The 20,313-nt window shown below is 42.1% G+C and overlaps 1 protein-coding gene across 1 annotated transcript in view; it reads left to right on the top strand.

Moving 5' to 3' along the window:
* The first annotated feature begins 8,627 nt into the window (after window positions 1-8,627).
* RIC8B (RIC8 guanine nucleotide exchange factor B) overlaps window positions 8,628-20,313 on the top strand; it is a 154,035-nt gene continuing 142,349 nt past the window's right edge. Inside the window, exons 1-2 of the mRNA XM_006897539.1 lie at window positions 8,628-8,816; window positions 18,731-18,778. Of these exons, the coding sequence (XP_006897601.1) occupies window positions 8,733-8,816; window positions 18,731-18,778 (132 nt within the window). The 5' untranslated portion in view covers window positions 8,628-8,732. The remainder of the gene's footprint in view (window positions 8,817-18,730; window positions 18,779-20,313) is intronic.

Genomic DNA, 20,313 nt, shown 5'->3' with positions numbered 1-20,313 from the left:
TTTTTCTTCAGCCTGCAAAACCAGTTGCTTGGCCTCTGAATTCTGTTTCCTGTCTTTAGTCATGTAGAGTAGTTTGATCTGTCTGTTTACCAGAAGAGGAAATGCATCTATCCTAGAGGCTGGTGAAGCTGGTTCTCCAGTCATATGTAAACTGTATCTTAATCTGCCTGTTTACCAGGAAGAGAACTGGGGCCTTCCTGAATTACTGATACATAGATGGGAACTGTCCTTTTCAGATGTAGAAATTACCTTTTTTGACTAACAAAAGTGCATTGTTAAATAAGCTGGAGTTTTACCCTAGTATACAAGGCCATGACCACTCCCAGACGGGGAGGCAGTCTTTGAGGCCTGGACCCACTGTCCTCCACAGATCTGTAATAAAGTGCATTTATGGATATTGCATTCCGTTTGTCTTACTGGCAATTGTCTACGGAAAGGACCCCTTGTGTTCTGTAACTTGACCAATCGCTGATCCTCTGGTGGGTTTTCAGGGACAGTAAATCACACAGGAGGAGACTGACCATCTTTCTCTTGTGGGGGAGTTGGTGGATTCCAAACCCATGTCTCTGAGTTGACAACACAGCTCCTTGCCACTAGGCTTTCAGGGTCGCTGGAAGTCACAGCCCAGTAAGTCACAACAGGGTTCTGGAATAGATACATTTGCCAACGACTAATGGCATGGATTCTGTTTTAGCAATTGCAGTGCTGGGAATATTTCTGAGAAATTTCATGAAGGTGCTGAAAGACTATGTCATCGTTTTTAAGTATTAAAAAGCCCCACAACCCTTTGAAGTCTGCAAGTACAACTCTAAATTTATAAATGAGACCCAGATATATATACATATAAAAGTGCACAAGATTGTGAAGCCAACGGGCAAACAGGAATTCTCCAGTCTTTCAGATCTATTTTTTCATTCTATGAAACAGCAGGGTTGTTTTCAAGAACATATGATGTCGCACACTCAATTTGGATGGCTGGCGCTAGAGTCGTCATTGATTAGGAAACAGCTAGTTCTCAGATTTAACGTTTCTTTCGTCTCCTGCCAGACATTTCCCTTTGCATGCCTTCATTATCCCTGCCTCAACACTTTCCCCCACCATCAGTCTAAGAAAATCTCAGACAGTATTTCTATCACATTATTGATGGTCATTGGTGAGGCTAAACGTTAACCCCCTCAACAAACTGTTCAGAAGTGTTCATCAAATGGCCTTCCTCCCCTTCACCTACCTAAAACAGACTGCTAAGAATTCTCCAATGCTCATTTTCAAGTTCAACTCCATGAGTATCACAGGAAATGATTGGTTAGTCAGGGTCAACTTTATCTTTTCTCATGGCAGCTCCTTCTGTCTGGGAGCCTGATAAAGACTCTCTCCTGTTCTCCCAGGATAGCTGTCCACTTTCAAGAAGGCTTCTCTTACTACTCCCCTTTCAATCAATGTTTACCTTCCTATAATTTACACAATACTTTTTTTGTTCAATTTGTTCTTTCCTATGAGTAGAAAACTTCTTGTCTAGCTGTTGCTTAAATCCCCGAAGGATTTAAGGATCAATTATTTCAATTTGGTTTTAACTCTGTGGTGCCTGTTATGTGCTGTTGAGTCACCTGCAACTCATAGTGACCCTATGTACAACAGCTCTGAAGCCTACCATATCCTGAGCCAGTCTCACTGACTCCAACACACCTACCCACATTGCCCCAGTTATTGTATCAATCCATCTAATCTGGGTTCTTCCTCTCCTGCACTATTCCTCCATCGTTCCAAACATGATGTCCTTCTCCAAGGACCGGTCCCTCCTGGCAACCTGCTCAAAGTATGTGAGATGGAGCTTCAAAATCCTAGCCTCTAAGGAGAAACTTGGTTTCACCCTCTCCAAGACAGACTTGACTATGACGTCTATGTTAATTAATTTTGCTGTTAACTATCAATGGGACTTTGAATTGTGATTTTGAAGGATACTAAATATTCCATGGACGGTCAAAAGGACACACAAGTCTGTCTTGGAGGAATTGCAACCAGCGTGCTCCAATAGAGGCAAGGATGGTGAAACTTAGTCTCAGATATTTTGGGCACGTTGTCAGAAGGTGGCACTCATTGGAAGAAGACATTATATTGGAAAAGGTGGAGGGAGGGTCAGAAAAAGAAAAGACCCTCAACAAGGGGGACTGACACAGCGACTGTAGCAATGAGTTTTAGCGTAGGATAGGCTGGAGCAAGGATTAGATCTGTTATTCACAGTGTTGCTATGAGTTGTAGTCAACAGGAAGGCACCCAACAACAATAACAATGACACGGTTGTTATTAGGGGCCATGGAGTTGACTATAAATAAGAGCGACCCTATGAACAACAGATCTGAACCTTGGCCTATCCTGCATAGCCACGATTTCCGTCATACGCAAGTGCAATGTTGTGCCAAAATGAATACACAAAAAAATTTCATGGAACAACATACAACCAAGAGGCAATGGTGATAAAAGAGTAGGTTCAAGCTATTCTGAAGGAATTGGCGGTGGGGGGGACCCAAACAAGGCCCCAGGAATTGATAGAATACCAATTGACATATTTCAACAAATAGATGCAGCCCTGGACATGCTAAACAGGCTGTGCCAAGAAATCTGGAGGACAACTACCTGGCTAATTGACTGAAAGAGATCCATATTTATTCCCATTCCAAATGAAGGTGATCTGACAGAGTGTGGAAATTATCAAATGATATCACTAATACCACACCAAGCAAACTTCTGCTAAAGATCATCGAAAAATGGTTGGAATAGTACATGGGTTTAAAAGAGGCTGTGGCCCTTAGGGATATAATTTCCAATGTCAGATGAATCTTGACTGAAAGCAGAGAATACCAGAGGAATGTTTTATCTGTATTCCATTGACTGTGCAAAGGCATTTGGACCACAATAAATTGTGGCTAACCTTGAGAAGAATAGGAATCCCAGAACACCTGATAGTTCTCATGCAAAACCTGTATTTAGACCAGGAGGCTGTCGTCAGAACAGAGCAAGGAAACACCACATGGTTCAAAATCAGGAAGGGAGTGCATCAGGGATGCCTCTGTCTCCACACCTTTTCAATCTATACGTGGAACAGATCATTCAGAAGGCTCAGCTTTATGGGGAGGAATATGGCATCAGGATTAGAGACAGACTCATCAACAACTTGCATTATACAGATTACACAACCTTGCTTCCTGAAAATGAGGAGGGCCTGAAGCATTTGCTGTAGAGCGTCAAGGACTGTCGTCTGCAATAGGGATTGAAGCTTAATATCATGAAAATGAAGATTTTTCACCACTGGTCCAATTGGCAGCATCATGATAGAGATTGAGATTGTCAATAATTTCAGTTTCTTTGGTTCCACAATTAACAAGACATAAAAAGATGAACTGCATTGAGAAAGTCTGCAGCGAAATATATCTCAGTCACAAAAGGACAAATACTGCATAGTGCCACTGTGTAGAATGGGACTGACATCAGGATTGGGGTGAGACTGAGAAAAATTGGATAAATTACGTACACTGCATTGAAACAGATGACGGAGAGAACAGTTTAAAAGTGATATATGTTTGGGTATTATGGTCATGACAAGAGTCCAGAATGAAGGCTGCATAGTGGAGTGTACTTGGGGTAGGTGGGTGAAGATTGTATACCAATGAAAGAATTTTTCTTTTACTTTTCAAAGAGAAGAGCGAACGGGGTGGGGGGGAGGAGTGAGCAGGGAGAAAAAGGCAACAATGAATGAACGGAAATCCAAAATCTCTGTAAACATTAAAATTAATAATTTAGTTTTATTTTTTTTTTAAAAGTCTGCTGTCAGGGAACTCTCTAGAGTGTGAAAGAGCAACGATGCCAGTCTAGAGACAAAAGTGTTCCTGGTCCAGGCCATGGTCTTTCAATTACTTGCTATGCATCAGAGAGCTGCACAATGCAATGACCAAAAGGGACAGAACAATAATTGACACCTTTGAGTTGTGATGCTGGACAGAGTCTTGAAGTTACCATGGACTGTCAAGAGAACTACTACTAGGTCCATCCTGGAGAGGGTGAAACCAAGTTTTCGTGGAGGCAAGGATTTTGAGACTCCATCTTACCTACTTTGGGCATGTTACCAGGAGGGACTAGTCCTTGGAAAAGGACACTATGCTTAGAAGGGTGGAGGGACAGCACAGGAGAGGAAGACCGCGGATGAGATGGATTGACATAGTAACTGGAGTAACGAAGGCAGGTGAGTCAGAGACAGTGAAATTGGCCCAGAATAGGGTGGGATTCAAAGCTATTGCCTTTTCCAAAGGCTAGGCTACTTACTAACAGATATTTTTAAGTAATGAACAAATTCTGATGTGGTTTTATTTCTGCTCTTAGAATGCAAAACCTTAGAGCTGGAAGAGAACTGAAATCATGTTTAAGTCAATCCCTGTATTTGATAGCCCTGGGCACTGTGGTTTAGGAGCATGGCGGTTGCTCAGTGAGAAGACATTTCTTTTTTTTTTTAATCTTAATTTTTTAAATTTTTTTATTATTTTGTGTGTCTGTGTACCGTCAAATCAGATCTGACTGGTACAGGAGGAGATTGTCCCTCCTTTCCCGGCAGAGCATCTGGTGGATTTGAACCATGCGCCTCTGGGATTGCAGTGCAGCTTCTTGCCACTAGGCCACCAGAGCTCCCCAAGAAGACATTTCTTAAAGTGGAGTTGTCTGGAGCCCAGTTCTGGAGCAAGAGCAAATGGCTAGAGCTGTTTTAGTTTTTAAATTTCCGCTTTCTTCTAAAGAAAGTGCATACAAAGTACCACATTTGGAAGATGAGAGATTTTGAAAGCAGTTAGCCTCAGAAAAGTTAGCTTAAAAGAGCTACAATTTGGCACATTTCAACTGACCCATTGACATGGTAAGAGGAAATGCCACAGCAGGATATATCAAAGTCCAAAATAAATGACTAGTATCTATTTGCAGGCTCTTTGATTGGCCCTAACCTGAAAGTCCACAATATTTTATGCTATCAGAACCCACAGCACTTCTAGCCCTTGATTATACCACTTATTGGCCGACTTATTACATAGGAGCCAGCCAATCAATGCCCTAAACTTCCCTTTTCTCTAGGAAAATGAAGATAGTGACTCTACTATTGACCTTGTGTTTCTTAGCCATTGTAAGAATTAAATGAGATAGTCTGTGTGGAAATAGTTTGAGACTAGTAAAGCCCTATCTGCAAGTATGGTTAGGCTTATTATATTCCTATCTCTCAGAGCAATGGCTTGTGGATAAATACTTGTTTTGATTACTCAGGCTCTAAATGCTAATTCCTTGGTACCCTGCCACCCAAGAGCCAACAAGAACTGGACAGTGCTGGCTTAGAGAGACTCTAGTCACTGAAAGTATCACATCACTGAGTGTTCAGGGAGGTAAAGTGATGTAGTTAGTGGCTCAGGTTTTAGCTAGTCTAGGCTCTAGTCCCAGAGTCTGCTTTTAACTATTGACTTTGGACAAGTCACTTCATTTTTCTGGGACCAGAGTCTCGTCAGTGGTCAAAGGATAACTTGAGTTAGAGTCAAAGATCCTTTTGATCTCCAAAATCAGAATATTAACGCTTAATTAAAAATACTAAAGTGCAATTTCCCAAGACATTAATTCATGTGTTTTTTTTCCGATCGCTATTTTAGACGGACAGAGTTGGGAGGCTAAAAACGTAGACTTGTTTCTGGTAAATAGACATTTCAAACACAACATGTGTTAAGATCTCTTTTAAAAGAAACATTCTCTACTCAGATATTTTATGCTTGTTAATATCCTCTCTGGGAGACCTTGCTCCAAAAATAAATATATGGCTACCCAAGAAGCACTTGACTTGGTACAGGATACAAAATATGCACCCAATAACTTTGTTAGGTTATAACTCTAAATCTGAGTTCCATTTTGAGCTTCAGTTTTCTTACCTGTGATGTGGGCCAACAACTTCCTCAATGACATTACTGGGACAATGTAGATGAAAATGTTTTGTAAACTGTTAAAACTAATTGTAAGATATTATCACCACTCAAGGGATGTGGTTTACTATTCCATAACCTTCCTAAGAAGTGTGTTTTTACAAAAGAGGGATTAAAATCTGACTTCTTATAGCCACAGCCACATACCTAATTCCTGGCTCAACAAATATGCTAAAAAAAAAAAATTATAGCATGAAAAGCACAATCCACAGAAAGACCAAAAGTTCCATCTCTCAGGATCCATGTTTCTCTTTATCTCCAAGTTTCTAGTTTTAAAGGGAAATTACTTAAGAATTCAACTATGCACTAATCAAACAGCATCAAGAGCAGAAAGCACATAGGCTTTGGATTTAAATTAAGCCTCCAAATTCTGCAATCTTGGCAAACAAATCCAACAACCTTCAAAAGCCAGTTTCCAAATTAGCATGATGCCTCCTGCAGAGGATTGTGGCACTAGAATGGGAGCTCAAGGAGATCAGTGACTTAATTTTGGGCATATGGTAGTCACACATTCAACGAGCCATGGGTTCCTAGTGGCTTACATGTTGGGCTGCTGAAAGGCTGGCAGTTTGAATCCACCAGCTTCTCTGTAGAAGAAGGGGCAGGTGGTGGACTTCAGTGAAGACTTTAAAGCCTTCTTAAAACTCTTTGGGTGGCTCTATCTGCCCTATAAGGTCACCAAGAGTTGGAATGAGTTGATGGTGACAGTTTTGGGTTTTGGTTTGGATATCCTCATTAAGAAGTCCTGTTGTTATGTGCCCTCGAGTCGCCTCCGACTCATAGCAACGCTATGTCCAACAGCTCTGAAACCAGCCCTATTCTGAGCCAGTCTCATTGACTCCAACACACCTAACCTACCCCCATTGCCCCAGTTACTGTGTCAATTCATCTCATGGGGGTGGGGGAGGTTTCCTCTCCTGAGCTGTCCCTCCACCCTTCTGAGCATGATGTTCTTCTTCAAGGATTGGTCTCTCCTGGCCACGTGCCCAAAATTTGTGAGATGGAGCTTCAAAATCCTAGACTCCAAAGAGATGCTTGTTTTCACCCTCCCCACGACAGAACTATTTGTTTTCTTGGTGGACCATAGTGTGTTCAATATTCCTCTCCAGCACCACAACTCAAAGGCATCAATTCTTCTTCTGTCATCCTTAGTCATTGTCCAGTTCTCTGATGCATAGCAAGTAAATTGTGAAGCCCACGGCCCCAGGGGTGCTAAGTAGGTTGAGTTGGGCTGCTAACTAAAAGGTTGATAGTTCAAACTCACTAGTTGTTCCTCAGGAAAAAGATGAGGCAATCCACTCCCAGAATGACTGAAAACCAAAGAACCCCCATGGAGTACTGTTAGACAAAGTCACTGAGTTGGAATCCACGGGTTAGCAGTGACTTTGGTCGTGGTAGCATTTCCACTGCATTGAACTGTGCCAGACACAGAATAAATTGTTTGCTATTTAAAAAGTTAAGGAAAACAGAAATAAAACAGGTAATATCAGTCAGCTTGCCTGGCACACAGTAAACAGCAAGTGCGGGTTTTCATCGTCACCATCAACATCACCATCAATGCGAACACCCGGTTACTTTTACTGGAGGTTGTAGAGCAGCAAGCTGCTTTTGGAGAATGGTCTTCATTCATTCAATTTGGTTATGCGACTTTGGACAAATTACCTATCCGAGTCAGATTCCTTTTGGTTCTCCAACAAATCTACGCTGTGAAAATTAAAAGAGGTTATATGATGACTACCTAACAAGAGTCTGGAGCCTCCTCGGCACGCGATAAATGGGCAGCGATTGTCACAAGAAAAAAGAAAGAAAAATCACTGAGTCTCCTTTTATACAGGTAACTGCCTGTAACAATGTCCCTCATTACCATAGCCGTACATATGATCTGACTACAAATAGGGAGGAAAGAATTTATAGAGCCTGAAATTGCTAAATGAGAAAAAAGAAAATGAAATTGGTGTTTGACGGCTCCCAACAAATGGTGCTAGTTTCCAGGACGGCCAGTCACTCCGATTTAAGGCCGGACCATCAGCATCTTAAGGAACAAAAACCGAGGCAGCAAGACCTTGGACCCTCCCCCTAACGGTCTCCCCGCTCTGGCCTCTGGTGGCCGCCGACTCTCGTTTCCGGCCCTCGCAGGACTACAATTCCCAGCATGCCTTCCGAGGGAAGTCTTTCCCGCTAAATGACTACTAATCCCGGCATGCCATTCGGCATGCCAGTAACTCAAGAGGGAAGACTGGGCGAAGCCCCGTTGCATGCAGGGAGTTGTAGTCCGTGCAGCCGCTGGCGCTTAGAGGGGCGGGGAAGACCTCAGTCGCTCTGGTCGGCTGAGGAGAATGATTCAGAGAGGAGGGTCGGGAGGGACGAAGAGTTCCGCCTGTGAATGCCCACTTAAGGGGCTGGACTCTTCTCCGAGGGAGGGAGAGGCCGGAGAGCAAGCAGCGCCTCGGGCCTGACCCCGCCTCTGGCCGGCCGCCGGGCCTGCGAGTCCGGGGCCTTGTCGGGGGGCGGCCGCGAGGCGCCGGTTGCTGGGGGAGCGGTGACGTCGCGGGGTGAAAGTTGAGGGGCGGTGACGTCGGGCCTGCCCGGGCGGAGGCTGGCGGGTTGGAGGCTGGAGGGAGGGAGGGAAGGAGGGAAGGAAGGAAGCTGGGAAAGGAGCGAGGGAGCGGGGGCGCGAGGCGTTTACCTGGAGGCAGTGCCTTGGGCGCGCACAGCGGCCGCGGCTCCCCCGCACCTGCGGCCATGGATGAGGAGCGCGCCCTCTACATTGTCCGGGCCGGCGAGGCGGGGGCTATCGAGCGGGTCCTGAGGGATTACAGCGACAAGGTAAAGAGCCCCGGCCCCCCGGGCGTGCGGGATCGCACCCCCGGGCCGCCCTCCGGGCTTGCACGGCGCATCCCTCCCCCACCCCACCCCTCACTCCGGGGATGCGCATTGCTCTTCCCCCCACCCCTAAAAAATCGTTTCCGGCTCGGGCATGCGTGTTTGTGCCCCCAGGCTTCCCCAGCCGTGCATCCTGCATCCCCCTGCCCCCACTCGGGCGCCCACCCCCCTGAATCCTGGCCCAGCACCCTGCCCTGCGGTCCTCCCGTGTCCAAGCCAGCGTGCAAGTCACACCCCCGGAATCCAGGGTCGTCTGTGCCCTGTTCCCCACTCTCGGATGCACAACTGCATGCGAGACTTCCTCACCTGTGTAGTGTAAAAATAACACGCTCTGCATAAACACGGCGCTTGACGCGCCAGAAAACTTCTCCTCGGCGGTTCTCTGTGTACCCATCGCGCTGTGCGGGGTTCCTCGTGATGTCTCATCGGATGGTCTCACTCGATCTTCGGGGTGATCACAGGGTAGAGGGTCGGGTCTTCCCCATTATATAGATGAGGAAATCGAGGTGCGGAGAACTGGTTCATGGCCCAAGGTCATGGACATACTATGTTGTAAGTGGGTGGAGAACCTCGCTCTTAATAAGACCTGTTATTTGTATCGCATTAGTAGCTCTCCGTGCCATTATCTCATTTAATCTTGACAGCAATCCTTGGGAGGTATTATCTACATTTTGCAACTGAGACTCTAGATCTGTTAAGTAACTTGCCCAAGGTCATACTTAGGAGCCAACATTCCAACCCTCCAGTCTTGAAACTCTAACCACGCTTGTGTGCTTTCCACTTTACAACTCTGCAGTAGAAAGGCATCTTGTTATAAATCCCAGTCACTTCTCTGAATCTCTCTCTAAGAACCGTTAGTCTGTCCTTCCAGGGATTTTTGCTCACTCGAAAAGGCAGCGTGCCACACCTTTGGTCTTCATGTGAAAGACGATTTAAGGGATAATTGATCATTCCCTTGTTGAACACACACCCTGCACTTCACTGTAAAGGTAAAACTCTCTCTTCCTTTCACTTGCCTCCGCCTTGGTCCCCTTTCTGCCAGTTGCCCTACCACTGCGCTTTTATATACACCTTGTGCCGTTGGGATCCTGCTGGATGCCATTTCTGCTCTGGGAGGAGAAGATCCCCAACTTTTTTTTATTTTAAAAAAAGACACTATGAAGAGGCTTCATTCCTCCCAGCAGCGCTGTGAGGAGAGTTACAGAATTCCCTGTTTCCAAATGATGAAATCGGGGAATGCGACATAGACCTGAGCCTACACAGCCATGTACAGATGGGGCTGGAAGTTGAATGTAGATTGACTCCAAGTTCAGTACTACTCTTGTGGTACTTAGTGCTTTCTTTGTTTTGCAAGGAGGCATGGGTGCCATCCGATTCATACCTCTGTATTGGAATGAAGCTATATTCATTTAAGTTGATTTATCACTACCTTTCAAAAAAGATGTAACTGAATTTCCCAAGAGGAAATAAAAAATACAACAAAAAACTTGGCTCTTCTAGCGAACCAATTAATATTTATTCATTGTTGCATAACAACATACCAGATACCTAGCAGTAAGTAGGTACTTTTTTCCTAGAAGGAGAAGAAAACCTTCCAAGTGAATCTTATCATCGTCTTTAATAGTTTTCTGCTTTCCTTCAAGGCTACATTCTTTAGAACTCCAGATTTGCTTCCTCCAATTTCTCTCTTCCTGTTCTTGTTCTCCCTTCAGATTGCTTTTCTACTTAACCAGTCATGGCCAAGGGCCCACAGAGCCAAAGTGCTGGGCATCCTCAACGTCCCTTTTCACGTTGGGAATGGCTTTAAGTTGTTATGCCTGATACATATTGTTTGATACGATGCTCCTGAAGTCACTTCCCCAGCATTTGTACTTTGATGGGCCAAGCCTGAACATACCCTGACTTTATCGTGAATTAGATTAGTTAACCCCTGGAGAAGAGTTGGCTCTGCTTAATTCTGGTTATAGTAAGGACTGAGTACAAAGAGAGTAGCTTTCTGTGCTTATCTCAGAAGGGCTCTGAAGGAAAGGACTTGAGGCAGCTGAAGAGGGGGGGAAGTAAGAGCACAGTGGCCAAGCAGTAAGAATGGGGAGGTACAATTACAGTGTCCTCTGTGAATTATGTGTTGGACACAGTGAAAGGTTGACAGGATGAATGTACCAGTTACTCCACAGGAGAAAGACCAGATAGTCTTCTCCCACAAAGATTGACATCCTTGAAAACCCAGTGGCAGTTCATCATGAATCAGAATCAACAAGGTGGCAGTAGGGTATAGTCTATGGAGTCTAAAACCCTACAAAAGGAGACCCAGTGCTTGAGTTGGCTCTTTTGGAATAATGGATTTGAGAAATGCTACTTGGCAGAAAAGATGATTATGGGACATTGAGGAGCCCGTGGGGTGTAGTGCATAATATGTCGGGCTGCTAACTGAAATGTTGGTGGTTCGTATCTACCGGTTCTCAGAAGAAAGATGGGCATTCTCCTCTTGTCAAGACTTACAGTCTTAGAAGCCTGGTGGAGGGTTACCAAGAGTTAGAATCAAGTGGCAGTGGATTATGGAGCATTGAGATTCCTTGTATAGTACAAATAGTCAGCACACTTGGTTTCTAACCAAAGGTTGAATGTCCTGAGTTGCTTTGGAAGAAAGATCTGGTGATCTATGCATGAAAAAAATTGGCTGTTGAAAACCCGGGAAACAGGTTTTTTGGGTTTTGTTTTTGTTTTTGTTTTTTTAAATATGGAACGCTTCACGAATTTGCGTGTCATCCTTGCGCAGGGGCCATGCTAATCTTCTCTGTATCGTTCCAGTTTTAGTATATGTGCTGCCGAAGCGAGCACAGGGAAACAGTTTTACTCTGAAACCACCAAGAATTGATATCTATTCAAAGGCAGCTTGTTAACAGGACATTGAGGAGTCTAGCTAGGAAGGGAAATTAGTGATATAGAGAGAAAGAAGTTCATGGTACTATTTCATTTCTCTAATAAAGCCAATCCTTAAAAGGAGATGGTTTACTGGAAAGAAAGTTTGAGATCAGATAAACTCCAGCTCTGCCATGTGTTAGCTGCTAGATTAGAAATTATTTGAAGCTCTGCATCTCAGTTTCTTTCACCTATAAACTAAGCATAATGCCCCATTCGCTTAAGTTACTGTGATATAAAATGAAATTAATTACTAGATGCCAAAGACTGAGCTCAGTGCAGTTAGGAGGCACTCATGCAGTAAGTCCTAGTTATAATGTCAAGGAACTCAACAGGTCGTGTGACACAGGCTCTAGAGTGAGATTATCTTGACTCTCATTCTCCACTTAGAATCTGTGTGTCATAGGGCAATTATTTACTTTTGTAGTGTCTCAGTTTTCTCATCTGCAAAATGAAACTAACAGTAGTACATCATGGGATAGTTGTCAGATCTATTTGTAAAGTACCAGGAACAGTGCCCAACACTGAGGAAGCCCCACATAGCGATTAGAATTTTCTTAAGGCAGGAATTGAATTTGTGGCATGGAGTTGACATAGACCAATAGGAAAATTTAGGAATGTATTACTTTCTTTTTCCTTGACAATCTTGCATTTCCTAAGAGGTAGTAAAATACCTTATACTATTATGCTCAGAGCAACATTTACTCATCTGACACCAGTTAACATCCAATTTTTATAGTTCAGAGCCTTTCATTTGCAAACGTTTTTACTTGTTGTCTTTGTTATCTTGGGATGAGGGACATCTCTTCCAGAAAGAAGGAAATTTGTCTGTTTCTCAAGGCTATATTGTAAGTTGACTCAGCATAGAAAACTATAAAAAAACATTAGTTGACTCTGCGTAGAGAAGTATTTTTAAAAATTAGAGACATGATGATTCTTTTCTTCTACTTGATTTGCTTGTAACATATACCTACTCCCTGCTATGTTAACATGTTTCTAGGTATCCAATAACATGCCATCATATAATCTTTCTGTGAGGGAGATGTATTCTCTCTTTTTTTTAATAGGAAATTGAGGGTCAGAAAAACAAAGTGATAATCTTCTTGCACAAGGGCGTGTGGCCAAAAAGTGGCAGATCTAGTCTTAAGATTCCATATTCTGATCTTTTTTTGCAGTGACACGATACCTTTACTCTTGTTTGTGTTGGGGATTTGAGAATAAAAAAGGAAGTTTTCAAGGAGCAGTATACTATATATTTTTTGCTGCTGTTGGGCTTTAATCATCTCCACTCCATTAATTGTGGATTGTCCAGGCTCCACCTCTTCATAGGGAGATTGGTTGTGCATCATTATCATGATTATCCACAACAAACTGATCAAGGACCCCAAGGTGCAGAGCACCTTTAATTATAGGCCCTTTAATTACAAGATATTTAGACTAGAAGGAATCTCTGAATTAATTGGGTCAAAGCCCCTCCCCTTTAATACATGAAGAAGCTGAGGTCTAGAGCCATCAACTATGATAATAATCAGTAAGATGGTTGGTGGCCATAACAAATGCCAGCAAGATTCTATTTGGGCAAGCTTATGGCCAAATGAAGGTTAAAAAGAATGTAAGACACAAATCTATAGATGTTCAAGAGGAGTCTTCTTATGAGAGGAATATTGCTAATAGTTATGAGGTCTTCATTTGTATGTTTGATTGATCCAAACCCAGCCAGCTCCACAGCAGTTGAGTCTCCTCCTCTGACTTGGTGACTACACTCCATTGGTTTTCAAGGTGGTAGCTCCTCATGGAAGAAGACCTTCTCTCTTTCTCCCTTAGAGCATCTGGTAAACTCAAATTGTCAGCCTTCAAATATGACTCGATGACCCTATGAACAACAGATCTGAACCCTGTCATATCCTGTACTGTACTGTCCTCATCATCTCTGTCATACTTGAGCATAATGCTGTCACTGTGTCAGTCCATCTCCAGTGCCTTTGAGTTGGGGTGTTGGAGAAAAGTACTGAATGTCCCCTGGAATGCCAAAAGAAAGAAAGAAAGAAAGAATGAATGAATACATACATACATATACATACATACGTCTTGAAGAAAGTGCAGGCAGAGCGCTCCTAGAGGCAAAGATGGTGAAGCTTCATCTCACCTACTTAGGGCATTATTAGGAGAGACTGTTCCTTGCAAAGGAACATCATGTTTTGGTGAGTCAACGAAAGGTAAAGATCACCTAAAGAGGAAGATCCTCAATGAGCATCTGCTAATTGGAATAATTGTAGGGGAAAACTCCCTCTGCATTTGGTTGAAAATTCAGCCATCAGATAGTTCATTTTGATTCATAGCAACCCTCCATCAGATTTCTCATGCTATAAACCTTAGCAGGAAGACTGCCTACTTTTCTGCCTGGGAGCTACTGGTGAATCCAAACCAACAGGTGTGTGACTCTGAGTTTAGCAACGCCTTTCGGTTCATGCTTTACCACCAGAGCTCTTCAGAACTGTCTTCATCTTTGCTTTAATAAGGGGACTCTTTGTTTCCATTTTAATCCAGTTTGCATTCTGATTCTATGTCACACTGCAGGGTTCTGCTTAGGAGCATGTTTAATGGGCTGCTCCTTTGTTGTCCCTGTTCATATCTCTAGAGTGAGTTAGGTCTTCTTGATTATTAGTATTTAGTTCTAGAAGTAATCTCAGTTTGTGAAGCATGACACACATAGACCCACACCCCACCTCCCTTTCCCCAATTGGGTTTATTTCCATTTGTCTGTACTGTTTGAATAACTCCTAGTTCTTTAATAGATTGATGTTTGGCCAGGTGCCACATGGGGCCCTGAATAAAAGAGTGGTAAACCATTTGTTGAGCATCTACTTTGTACAAGGTTCTATAAATAAAGAGATTCTGAGGGATAGTAAGGGTGAACAGCTTGACAAAGGTCCCACTGTTTGTAAACAGCAGGGCTGGGTTTTAAATCCAAGGCTGTCTGACTTCCAGAAGCTGTACTTTCTAGAGTTTATGCAAAGCATATAAAATCTGCAATGAGGAAGACTTATAATATGAGTCTGAACTCCTGTTCTTCCTTTATTACTTGATCTCTATATTGAACAGTGATTTTAGTCTTTAATTGATATTCAGCTTGATCCTCTGTTGATCTGATAATTAAGCATATAAAGGTGTGAGGTGGTTGCCTGTTGGCTAACAGTGTACAGAAGCCTTTATAGCCAGAAATACTAACGACCCATACCTTCCTTCCCACTTTCAGCCTTGAGAAAAGGAGAGAGTAATGCAGGCTTGGGAGTATAGACTAGGTTAAATATAATCAAAGATCAAAGTCAGATAAAAGAAATCAGCCATATAGAAGCCAGAGTCTTTTGGAATCTAACAATCCTAGAGGGTTGAGTTTCTGAATAGATTGGCACACTTACAATTCAATTTATGTTGCCTCATATAACAATATATTTCCTAATTAGATTAAGCTCTTATACCAGTTAGGAGATAGCGTTCTTAGATGCTTTCCCCACCTCCAAGTCTGGTTTTATGACAGGATTTCCTCAGCCTTGCATTTAAATCATAATAAGAAATCAGTTTTTGATACTGTTCTAAATTACTGCCTTAAAAAATTAATATTCTTTATCTCTCTATTATTGATAAAGAGTTGATTTTGACTCCCAGCTGATCCTCTATTGAGTTTCCAGGCTGTACGTTACTAGGGAGGAGACTTCCCATGTTCCGCCCTTGGAAAGCTGGTGGGTTCAATCCAGGAGCAGCACAGCTTTGTATTAGCATTGCAGCTCTGTATGGACTCACCACCAGAGCTTCTTGGATTCTGTACAGGAACTGATTAAAAGATGTATTTGCAGTTTAATGGATATCTTTCCAGAAACACAGAAGCCCTGCAACCCGAAGGTTGGTGGCTTGACTCTCATCAGCTGCTCTGTAAGAGAAAGATGAAGCAGCCTACTTCCATGAAGGTTACAGCTTTGAAAACCCTGTGGGACAGTTCTCTGTCCGTTAGGACCACTGTGATTTGGAATCAGCCAAGCACCAGTTGTTGTTATTGTTGTGGTGTGCAGTTGAAATTGTACCAACTCATACCTGACTCCCCACTGGGTTTTCAGAGGCAGTAAATGGGTTTTGTTCTTGTACTTTCAGAAAACATTCCCCCTCTTTACCATAAAAGCCACACATATAGAGAAAACCAGCATACTGACAACTAGAAAAATTATTCCAGAAAATTTACAGAATTTATAGCTCATGTTGTTGTTGTTAGGGCTTGGGGAATTGAGCGGTATAGTGATTTTATTGAACCTGTCCCCTCCTGTGCCATCCTCACAATCTCTGACATGTTTGAGCCCATTGCTGCAGCCACTGTCTCAATCCTGCTTAGTTGAGGGTTTTCTTCTCTTTTACCATCTCCCTACCTTTCAAGTATGATGTCTCTCTCCAAGGAATAATAGCCTTTCCTAGCAAATGAAGCTTTCTTGGTTTCTATGTACAGTTATTTATTTGATGCTCAGGATTGGACATCGTCTCATTCTGTTGGATGTGGGGTTGCTATGAGTCAGAACTGACTCGACAACACTTAACAACAACATTAGACTTTATTAAGTTTTAGTTTACAACCTTAATCTGGTGTCTGGTGCTTCTTTATTTTTAATGTTTCTTAAATTGTAACCCTTAGGTTTACAATGTTTTCTTCCTTCATTATTTTTCCTTTCTCTAAAATGAAACCTTTATGTGGTAAAAACATTATCAGCATTAATAAGTTTTAAAAAAAGAAATCACCAGAAATGCCATCACTGTTGCACAATTGCTTTTACTTTTGCATTGAACTCTCAGTGTCTTTGTTCTTATACCCTTATACATATGTAGTTTACTTTCGTCAGACATATTACCTGAGATTTTACTGTCTAAGTTATATCGTAGGTAATTTTCTAAGTTTCTCCAGAATTCATTAATTTTTTAAATTGCTCTGTAAGTAAATACACAGTTTATTTCATCAGTTTCATACTGTTCAATACTCAGGTTGTCACTTGCTTGATTTTTCTCCCCAAAACATTAGATCACTCTGCAGTGAATATGCTTACAGGTATCTTTTTTCTCTTTGGATGATTTCATTCATATAACTTCTTAGGAATAGTTCTGGGGCAAAGGATATGACTTTTTATGGTTTTTGGTATGTGTTGCCAAATCATTTTTCTTTTTTAAGATTTGTGACAAGTTACACTACTGTGAGCAATATCAAGCCTGGATTATTAATGCCTGGTTCTCACAGGACTCTGTCTTATATCTCTCTGTCCTTTTCAATTTATCCTATGAGTTACTGCTCAGAATATTCTTCCAAAATTCTCTGCTGCTTTTTTTTTTTTTAATTTTTGGTTTTTGGGTTTGTTTTTTTATTTTTTTATTATTTTTTTTGTGTGTACCGTCAAATCAGTTCTGACTGGTACAGGAGGAGATTGTCCCGCCTTGTCCAGCAGAGCATCTGGTGGATTCGAACCATGCACCTCTGAGATTGCAGTGAACACTCTGCTTTTTTATACCTCCCTCAGAGTCTTCTTGTGGTTCCAGCCCACATTTGCCAGGCCAGGTATCAAAGCTTTAAGTGTAAGCCTTTATCCTTTTTCACTGTTTTTGCTCCTTTGTGCCACATGGTTAGCCCTCCCTTAGGTTCTCCTCAAACGGCCCTTCTCTCTAAGTCTTCCCTCTGACCATCCCCTCCCCGCCCCCCATTCAGAACGGCTTCTCTACCAACTCTTCCCTATGTCATTTGATTTAAAAAATGTCTTTCACAGAACTGTCCATGCAGAACCACCTGTAAGGATAATATCTTTAGTATTTAGCATACTTAGTTCCTGGCATTTGCTAATTCAGTGGAGGGTTTTGTTTGTTTGTTTGTTTTTTTGTTGGTTTTTTTTTTTTTTCTTTTTTCATTTTTAGGAAAGCTAAAGATTCGTAAAAGCACTTAGTTTTCCTCATTAAACTTTATTTAATAATATAGTCCGGAATTCCGTGCTTTGTTTCTTTGGTACTATCACTCGTTTTGTGCCAGTAGACAAACCTTATTCTGTCCTCCTTTCTTTTCTACATTAGCTACAGAGTACAGTGTTGCCGGTGATTTCTGAAGAGTCATGACAAGTTCTCTTCTTTTCCAGTTGTTTTTCCCTCATCATACTTATAACTAATGTTTACTAGGTATTTGCTATGTGCCAGGTATTGGGGAGGTGAAATCTTAGCTCTTTAACCCTCACAGCAAACCTGTGAACTAGGTACTCTTTATTTCTCCATTTTTCAGAGAAAACCAATTAGAGTTGGTTAGTTGTACAGGGTCAGAACTGGGTAAATGGTAGAGTTAGGGTTTCAACTCTCTTTATTATAGAATTATTTTTCTAAAGTACCAAACTACTCAGATTTCTCTGATAATTTTTTATTGCATATGAAAAATCTTCCCACCCTTTGAAAAGACCTTACAGCTCTGTCCAATCTATTTTTCTGTTCTCATCTTTCTCCTCTCCCCATCCTTTACTTAACATGTGCTACAAGCTTAGAAAACTTCTTGTTTTACAAATATTTCACACAGCTTCACACATGTGAACCTTTGCTTCTGTCCCTAGCATGTTTTCATTCTACCTCCCTGGCAAACTTCTATTCATCGCCCAAGGCCCAGCTCATATGCTTCGTGCTCTACGTGAAGCACCAGGTTATCTGTGTAGAACTAGTGGATTAGCTCCCTTTACTCCTTTGGATTTATTCCTGCTGTAGTCTTTCACACTGCTTTATAATTTTTTTGCTTACGTGCCTGTCCCGCTTTTTAAGAATATTGAGATGCAAGATGGGAAGACACCGTATTTACAGGGACATTACTTCATGAATTTTTAAATCATAGCCAAATTAAAAATATGTGTTTTAAAAATGACATTGTTTCTCTTTTCTCCCCTCTTCAGCATAGGGCTACTTTCAAATTTGAATCAACAGACGAAGATAAAAGAAAGGTAAGTAAGCTTTAATAGAGTTTGTTATACTGTGTGTGCATTTCACTAATAGACTTTTCAAGTGTCAGTGTCAGATGGTCTTACTTTCATGTTACGGACTTTGATTTGTTTTTCGTTTCCATTTAGTTTGTTTTTAGGAACTCTAAGAAGAAAGCCAGATGCCAGACTTGGTATATGTGACACACTATTTCCTTCTGCGCTTTCCTTGAAGGACCATTGTTGCTGTTGTTTGTTGTTATGTACCATTGAGTCAGAACCAGCCTATTCCTGACCCTCGAGTGGGTTTTCAGAGTCAGTTAATCACACAGGAGGAGATTGCCCATCTTTCTCCTGTAGAGCAGCTGGTGGATTCAAACTTCTTTTCTTCAGGATTACAGCATAGCTTCTTACCACTAGGCCACCAGAGCTCCCCGAACAACCAGGGCTTGTATAAATCAGGGATGTGGGAGAGGCTCCAAAGGGGCTCTCTTCCCCAAATTTTCTCACCCTCAGTTATTGTCATTGTTTGGTGATACTGCAGTCTTCTTTTTTTTTTTTTTTGATACTGCAGTCTTAAGTAGCTTGGCCAAAGTGAGTTAAGGTTTGGGGATACAGTTGTTCATGTTGCTGCTTCTTGAGTCCCATATTCTTACTGTGCTGGTAGTTATTTACATTGTCAGCAGCTGTCTAAGATCACTGACTTCAAGACATAAAGGAAAATAAACTGTTCAGTAGAGGAGTTATTATGAGAGGATATGTGAGAGACGCAACGACGTAATGCTACATTTGCCTGCTGGCTGCCTGTGCCTGTACTAATAGAGAACCCTGCTAATGAAGACATGCTTCCCAGTTTGCTTGCTTGCCTCCATACACATATCCCTAGGATCACAAATGCAGGACCAGATGAGAGAGTAACACTGATGAGTATGAATCGATCACTGTTGTTGGAAACATAGCTTAAATCCAGTGGCTTATTAGTCGTGGATCGGTAACACCTTGGAATGAGGTGGCTTTCTTCACCATCACCACCTCACATCTAATGTTTCAAGTTCTGCTTATTTTATCTTTTCATATCCCTTCAGTCCATTCTCTTCGTCACCTCTTCCCTGTTTAAGCATTCTTCCGGATTACTGATTGGTTTCCTGACTGTTATTTCTCTCCTGTTATGACCCTTCTATACAGTGTCTGTAAATCTAGACCAGCTATCTGACTATATCATTCCCAGCCTCACAACCTCTCAGTATCTTTCTTCGCCCACTCAGCAAAGCTCCAGCCTTGTGATGTGACATACTAGGCACTTTGTATCTGATCTCTACCTGCTTGCAGTTTATCTTCCACTTCTCTCTCCTTTGTGTTTATGTCTCTAGAAATATGTTTCCAGTGAAATACATGTAAACATTGTTTCTGTGTCTTATTTCCCATCTTTGCTGATGTTATTTTCTGCCTAGAATAACTTTCCCTTTTACCTCTTTTCATTTTCATCTGGTTCATTTCTACTCGGCTCTGGCTCAGCTCTTTCGAGAAGCTGCCTTTGCCACTCCTATTAACATGAAAGT

This window comes from Elephantulus edwardii, unplaced genomic scaffold (genome assembly GCF_000299155.1).
Source record: "Elephantulus edwardii isolate Elephantulus edwardi_28Jun2011 unplaced genomic scaffold, EleEdw1.0 scaffold00211, whole genome shotgun sequence".
NCBI classification, from domain to species: Eukaryota; Metazoa; Chordata; class Mammalia; order Macroscelidea; family Macroscelididae; genus Elephantulus; species Elephantulus edwardii.
This window is presented reverse-complemented; position numbering and strand designations above follow the sequence as displayed.